Source organism: Bufo bufo, chromosome 6, assembly GCF_905171765.1.
Source record: "Bufo bufo chromosome 6, aBufBuf1.1, whole genome shotgun sequence".
NCBI classification, from domain to species: domain Eukaryota; kingdom Metazoa; phylum Chordata; class Amphibia; order Anura; family Bufonidae; genus Bufo; species Bufo bufo.
This window is the reverse complement of record NC_053394.1, coordinates 172,599,268-172,607,368: the sequence shown is the minus strand read 5'-3', so window position 1 is coordinate 172,607,368 and position 8,101 is coordinate 172,599,268. Positions and strand designations below refer to the sequence as shown.

The 8,101-nt window shown below is 39.0% G+C and overlaps 1 protein-coding gene across 1 annotated transcript; it reads right to left on the bottom strand.

Moving 5' to 3' along the window:
- Nucleotides 1-413: 413 nt before the first annotated feature.
- On the bottom strand, nt 414-7,880 carry LOC121005606 (gastrula zinc finger protein XlCGF57.1-like). Its single transcript, XM_040438381.1, has 5 exons — nt 7,806-7,880; nt 5,220-5,405; nt 5,010-5,130; nt 1,027-1,939; nt 414-858 (listed from the first exon to the last, which is right to left on the bottom strand). The coding sequence occupies exons 1-5, from the start codon at nt 7,878-7,880 to the stop codon at nt 414-416; spliced, it is 1,740 nt and encodes a 579-aa protein (XP_040294315.1).
- Nucleotides 7,881-8,101: the final 221 nt, after the last annotated feature.

Sequence of the window (8,101 nt, the reverse complement as noted above, 5' to 3'; positions counted from 1 at the left end):
CTCTACCTAAAGGTAGGAGATAAGTTCTTGTAATGTGAAAACCCTTTTAATAAATTAACACCTAACCTCTTAAAACATAAGTTCAGGTGTGACTATAGTGAATCACCAATACCCCTCTTCTCCCTGGATGTGCTCATGGGGATCCTGGAGATACTGACACTAGTTTGACAACATCTTCATACAGTAGAGCTTCTTTATCTGTCCCATTGCCTGAGAACTCCATGGTCACTAGTGACGTTTACCTTTTTATACTTTTGACTGAGATTAAAGTGTAGTCATATTTCAGTTTTTATATACATATATATTTTTTAGACTTTCCAAATAGTCAATCTACCTAGGGACAAAATTCTCCAATAAACAAAAACCCTTGATGGGTTTTTCCACAGAAACATGAGGTCTTTAAAAAAAAGGCTCTATATTTCATGAATTTTGACATGTCTGTCCAGAAAACCCTTAAATCGAAAGCACTTTCCACACTTATCACAAGAATAAGCAGAAGCTGTGCTGTGAGTCTTAATATGCACAGCTAGATGTGACTTTCTTCTGAAATGCTTGTCACATTGTGTGCATGGGAATGGCTTCTCCCCAGTATGAATCCACACATGTTTAACAAGGTTTGGTTTACTGGAAAATTTTGCCTCACAGTATGTACAGGCAAAGGGCTTTTCACCAGTGTGTGTCCTTTGGTGAACAATGAGCTGGGCATTAAACACAAAACTCTTGCCACATTCCAAACATGAAAATGGCCTCTCACCTGTGTGGGACCTCATGTGGCTGACAAGATTCACCTTATTTGTAAAGCGTCTGTTGCATTCAGCACATGAATATGGCTGCTCCCCTGTATGAGTGCGTTGATGCCTGATCAGGTGTGCATTGCGTGCAAAACATCTGCCACATTCAGAGCAAGAGAATGGTTTTACCCCCACGTGGGTATTCTGATGTTTGAAAAGTTGTGATTTATCAGAAAAGCAAAGTCCACACTCTAAGCATTCAAAGGGTCTTTCTCCTGTGTGAGAACGAAGGTGCACAACAATGCTCCCTTTACTGGCAAAACATTTTCCACATTCTGAACAAGCAAATGGTTTCTCTCCAGTGTGTACTTGCTGATGCTTCAGAGAGCTGGCCTTGTCTGTGAAACACTTACCACACTCCATGCAAGAGAATGGTTTTTCCCCAGTGTGCAGTCTTAAATGTCTTGTCAAGTGTGAGCTACCAAGAAACCGCCTTCCACATTCTTTACACAAATAGGGTTTCTTTCCAGTGTGAATCATCTGATGCCTGATCAGATAAGACCTGCAGGTGAAAGACTTATTACATTCAGAACAGGGGAATAATTTTTCTCCAGTGTGACTTCTTCGATGGACAATATAGCTCCATTTCTTTGTAAAAGATTTCCCACAGTCATTACAGGTGTAGCTGCTGGGCTCAGTGTGAGTCTTGTAGTGGGCTATGAAAGCAGATTTACGATTGAACTGTTTACTACATTGGTTGCAACTGATTTTAGGATGCTTTTCTTTCTGGTTTGTGGCCTCAGCCTCAGGTGCATCCTGTAAACTGTCATCAGAATTTGTGAGGTTGTCTTCTTGTGAGGTTGGGGACTCCTCAGACCTTATGGAGGTCCGTTCCATTGGTGGATGTTTTGTTGCATCATCCTGGAGTTCCCTTTTACACAAGCTTCTTGAGTCTTCCTTAACTGTCATGTATTTCACATCTGTCTGTTTATTTTTATTGTCCAAAGAATTGTCTGAAACTAATGGGCAACATTTTGAATGTGGACTCTTCTTTATAACCAATTTATGATTCCCCTTAGAAAATCGCTTTGATCTTCGAGCATTTACTTTGGTTGGCTTTTGAATGTGACTTTCAGGTTTCTTAGTAGGGATGCTCGAAGGATTGTTGTTGGTACACAGTTCTCTTGGAACAGTATCACGACAGTTATCTGGCAATAAACACTCAACATTAGAGATTAGACATACAGGACTTTCCACAGGCTTCCAAAAAGCCTGAAAACATATGCGGGGAATTTATTAAGAATTGTGCTGGAGTAAGGTGCTCTAAAATTTCCTATGAGTTCCAAGCCTCTTTATAAATTTAGCATATGTGAAAAATAGCATAAAATCTAATTTAATACAAGTTAGCAAGACCAATTTAGAGTCAGTTTGGGTTACCTTGCAGCTTGATAATCATAAGGTAACTCGTGTAGGTGTGATATATAGACCACCTAGCCAAGTCAAAGAATTAAATGATCTACTAGTTGAGGAAATAGCTAAAATGACATTGAAAGGGGAAGTTATCATTATGGGAGACTTTAATCTTCCTGATGTAAACTGGAAAACCAAAATAGCTAGTTCTGCCAGGAGTACAGATATTCTAAATTCCCTACTGGGATTATCTCTACAGCAAGTAGTTGAGGAGCCAACCCAGAAGGAGGCCATTTTAGATTTAGTATTCACAAATGGGAATTTGGTATCTGATATTACTGTAGGGGAAAGCTTGGGATCTAGTGATCACCAGTCAGTGTGTTTTACTATAAGTACAGTGACTGAGTCACACCACACAAAAACAAAAGTTTTAGATTTTCGAAAAACTGACTTTTCTAAAATTAGATTAGAGGTATACGAGTCCCTATCAGATTGGAACAGTTTCAATGGAGTCCAGGAGAATTGGCACCACTGTGGTACTCAGCAGAAGTGGCCAAAATCATTAAAAACAAAAAGATAGCATTTAGTAATTATAAAAAAAAAACTAAAACAAAAAAAACGAGGATGACAGGCAAATTTATAAGATTAGGCAGAGAGAGGCCAAGCAAGTTATAAGAGCTTCTAAAGCATAGGCAGAAGAGAAATTAGCTGTCAGTGAAAAAAGGTGATAAGACATTCTTCAGATACATAAATGAAAAAAGGAAACTAAAACAAGGAATTAACAAATTAAAAACAAAAGAAGGAAGGTATATGGAAGAAGATAAAGAACTAACTGACTGCCTTAATGAATACCTCTGTTCAGTTTTTACAAAGGAAAATGAAGGAAAAGGACCTCAGTTAGGAAGGAAGACTAATGAATCTTTTGATGCATGTGTCTTTACAGAGGAAGAGGTTCTAAGTCAGCAGTCTAAAATTAATACAAATAAGTCACAGGGGCCTGATGGGATACACCCAAAGCTATTAAAAGAGCTTAGCGGTGAACTAGCAAAACCATTAACAGATTTATTTAACCAATCACTGGTAACAGGAGTCGTCCCAGAAGATTGGAAATTAGCAAATGTTGTGCCCATTCAGAAGAAAGGTAGTAGGGAGGAATCTGGCAACTATAGGCTAGTAAGCCTGACATCAATAGTGGGGAAATTAATGGAAACCATACTTAAGAAGAGGATTGTGGAACATCTAAAATCCCATGGATTGAAAGATGAGAAACAGCATGGGTTTACTTCAGGGAGATCAAGTCAAACTAATCTTATTGATTTTTTTGATTGGGTAACTAAAATAATAGATGGCGGAGGTGCAGTAGACATCGCTTATCTAGACTTTAGTAAGGCTTTTGATACTGTCCCACAAAGAAGGCTTATCAATAAATTGCAGTCTTTGTGCTTGGACTCCCATATTGTTGAATGGATTAGGCAGTGGCTGAAGGACAGACAACAGAGGGTTGTAGTCAATGGAATATATTCAGACCATAGTCTTGTTACCAGTGGGGTACCTCAGGGATCTCTTCTGGGACCCATATTGTTTAATATCTTTATCAGCGAAATTGCAGAAGGCCTCGATGGTAAGGTTAGTCTTTTTGCTGATGACACATGAAGATTTGTAACAGGGTTGATGTTCCTGGAGGGATACACCAAATGGAAAAGGATTTAGAAAAACTAGAGGAATGGTCAGAAATCTGGCAACTAAAATTTTATGTTGATAAGTGCAAGATAATGCACCTGGGGCGTAAAAACCGAAGAGTAGAATATAAAATCAGTGATACAGTCCTAACCTCAGTATCTGAGGAAAGGGATTTAGGGGTCATTATTTCAGAAGACTTAAAGGTAGGCAGACAATGTCATAGAGCAGCAGGAGATGCTAGCAGAATGCTTCCGTGTATAGGGAGAGGCATTACCAATAGAAAGAGGGAGGTGCTCATGCTGCTCTACAGAGCACTAGTGAGACCTCATTTGGAGTATTGTGCGCAGTACTGGAGACCATATCTCCAGAAGGATATTGATACTTTGGAGAGAGTACAGAGAAGAGCTACTAAACTAGTACATGGATTGCAGGATAAAACTTACCAGGAAAGGTTAAAGGACCTTAACATGTATAGCTTGGAAGAAAGACGAGACAGAGGAGATATGATAGAAACTTTTAAATACATAAAGGGAATCAACAAAGTAAAAGAGGAGAGAATATTTAAAAGAAGAAAAACTGCTACAAGAGGACATAGTTTTAAATTAGAGGGGCAAAGGTTTAAAAGTAATATCAGGAAGTATTACTTTACTGAGAGAGTAGTGGATGCATGGAATAACCTTCCTGCAGAAGTGGTAGCTGCAAATTCAGTGAAGGAGTTTAAGCATGCATGGGATAGGCATACATACAGCCATCCTTCATATAAGATAGGGCCAGGGGCTATTCATAGTATTCAGTATATTGGGCAGACTAGATGGGCCAAATGGTTCTTATCTGCCGACACATTCTATGTTTCTATATTTTCTGGCAGTCCATGCTCCAAAAAAGAAAATCTACACAAATAATGAACTAGAATAGATTTTTGCTTTTATTTATTCTAGTTTCTGCCATAAATTACAGTAAATCTGTAATTTGTTAATTCCTGGCCACTGTTTTAAAGTGGCAAGTGCAGCAGAAAAATGCAAAAAGTTACGTTTTTGAGCAAAATGTGGCTTGTGCAAAACTTTGCAACTTTTGTACGTCGAAAAACAGTCTTACAATGGTAAATTCCCCACATAATCTACAGCCAAGTTCTTTTGACAGCATTCATATGTCATTGAGGGCAAGAAATGTGATATAGCATAACATTACCATCTAAAGAAGTCTGGTGAGGTTCCATCATATAGTCTTTGTAGAGATCCTTGTGTCTTTCTACATACTCCCATTCTTCCATTGAGAAACAAACACTGATGTCCTCGTATCTTACAGGCACCTGACACACATAATTGATATATTTATCATTTAGACACCTCTAATGGTGCTATTGCATTATGACATCCCAGCATAGCCAACAATGCCCACCTCTCCAGTCAGAAGTTGAATGATCTTGTTTGTGAGGTCTAGGATCTTCTCATTCTTTTTCTTCTGCACCAGCAATGAAGGTAGCAGCTCCATGATAGGAATTTGGTTCTGGGATAATCCTTGTGACAGCTGAGGGTCACTGCTGGGTGTGACATGGTTTATAGACTTCTTCACAAGCATGTAATCCTGCAAGATTAAAAAATACCAGTCATATTAAGTTTTTTATTTGTACCGTCTGCAACATGTACCATAGGTTCTACACCTGCGAAATGTGCTAGGAACAAGCCAGTTCAATATACAGGGTGGGCCATTTATATGGATACACCTTAATAAAATGGTAATGGTTGGTGATATTAGCTTCCTGTTTGTGGCACATTAGTATATGTGAGGGGGGAAACTTTTCAAGATGGGTGGTGACCATGGCGGCCATTTTGAAGTCGGCCATTTTGAATCCAACTTTTGTTTTTTTCAATAGGAAGAGGGTCATTTGACACATCAAACTTATTGGGAATTTCACAAGAAAAACAATGGTGTGCTTGGTTTTAAAGTAACTTTATTCTTTCATGAGTTATTTACAAGTTTCTGACCACTTACAAAATGTGTTCAATGTGCTGCCCATTGTGTTGGATTGTCAATGCAACCCTCTTCTCCCAATCTTCACACACTGATAGCAACACCGCAGGAGAAATGCTAGCACAGGCTTCCAGTATCTGTAGTTTCAGGTGCTGCACATCTCGTATCATCTGAAGGCAATCGTCTATGCTGTGAAGATACGAGATGTGCAGCACCTGAAACTATGGATACTGGAAGCCTGTGCTAGCATTTCACTATTTATAAGGAGCGGAATCGTACAAACCATTTATATGCTGTGGAATTTAAAAAACACATAACAGGTCAATTTCAGCACATAAAAAAAGATCAGTGTAGAAAAACTGTGCATAATTTGCAACATGTGCATTTACCCTCAGGCTGCTTTATACAAATAGGTTCTTGCTCAAATTTTTTGCACTTTTGCATTTTTAGTGGGGTGTTTTGCTAAAAAAAAACACCAGATCTAGATGTTAGCTGAAGGTATATAGGAAACATGAAATGCAGGACACAAGTTTTATTTTATTTTTTTGCTACTGGAATTTGTAGTGCCACATGAAAAAAAGCTATCGTTTGCAAAAAATGCCAGAAAAACCTCTACAAAAACTAAGCAAAAACCACGGGTTGCCATAAAAACTATAAAGCGCTATTCTGGTGTTGCCAGCATCAAATTCATGTTTGTAGGGACCAGTTAATTTAGAGTCTCATTTCCCAAAGACAGTCTGGACAACTGACATGTTTTACGACTAGGGGGCAACCAAGTCTCATTGACTGCCAGACTGCGTAAGATGGTGGAACCCAGTTGTAGCTTCATATTTCATAGAAAACAATACATTTTAGGTGGAAATACCAATTAAATTCATGTGTATTTTCCTTGAATTGGTGTAGAATCAGAGTGATCACAGTATTTAATAAGGTACATGCAGCTTTCTGGCTCCTTACTCCCCAACCTCATGACAAATTGTCTAGTATTCAGTGTGAAAGTCCAGGTTTTATAGCATTGCTCCAGAATGCCATACCATTGTCCTTACATGATCTGGCAAAAGTGGTTTATAACAGATGAGGTGCTGAGCCTGGTGCATGATTGTGGACATTCACATACTGTAACTACAGCATATTTGCACTGGCACAATGTGCTGTATGAATCCATCACATGCCGTCCCATCCTATATATCCTTTAATTTTATACAGAAACACACAGTTTTTTTTATAATGGTGTACAGCATTGCATTGTATTACAAAGGGTAAATCAGTGTGAAAAGTAGACGTTCACAATTGTCATTAATTCTCAGCCTGGTAACGAAAGTTAAAATAAAACCAAAACTAACTTTATTGCGGATTCAATACTAAAATCGGGGGCTGTACAGCCCACCTAACGCATCAAATGCAGGCTAGGATGCAATAGTTAATCAGAGGTATGTCTATAAATATTCCCCCCAATCCTATTGCTCCCCATAAGGTGTAAGGATACACTAACAGTGTGTCAGCCATGTCGTTTTCCATACACCTCAGCTATGTATCAGCTGCTACAAAGAGCAGCAATCACGACCAGCCGTGCTAGCAAACAGCCCAGTCTATACCAGTGAGGTTTTAGGCAGTAAGTCAGCGCTCTGTATTGTGTTTTACAGCAGCGCTCACTTAGTAATAATGTTACTGATGTTAGGTGCCAATAACTTCCCTACACACTATCACCCTGCCTGTGGAATACTATCTACTAGATGATGGTTCACCATGTGCACTCAGCATGTGAACCTCATAGTTGCTCAAAGTCCCACTGCCCCAGATTTTTAGTATTGAATCCGCAATAAAGTTAGTTTTTGTTTTATTTTAACCTTCGTTCCAGGCTGAGAATTCTTGTATTGCGAAGGAACACAAAATGCCTATTGTAGGGACACAATCATCTTCTGGAACCTGTCTCATAGTACTCTAGTTGTAGCTTTTTTTTTATACGGGGTTGGTAGCCGTAGATAATTTGTGCATATTCCCAGAATCCCTCACCTCGCCAGTCAGTACGTAGATAATCTCCAGTGTGAGTTTGAGTATGCCCTCTGTGATCTCAGTTGATTTGTCCATCTCTAAGTGTGAAGCTCAAGATCTGATGATGTCCTGTAAATGAGTGAAGTTAAGAAAACTCTGCCATAAAAAGAAAACACAGTGGCACATTAAGACAAGCCCAGAGACACATTACACTAGAAGGGTTATCTACGTTTAGAAGAACATGGTGCTGCATTCGACCACAGATTGTGTGTGGTATTGCAGTTTATCTCCATTCACTTGGCCGCCGAATTGGTTGC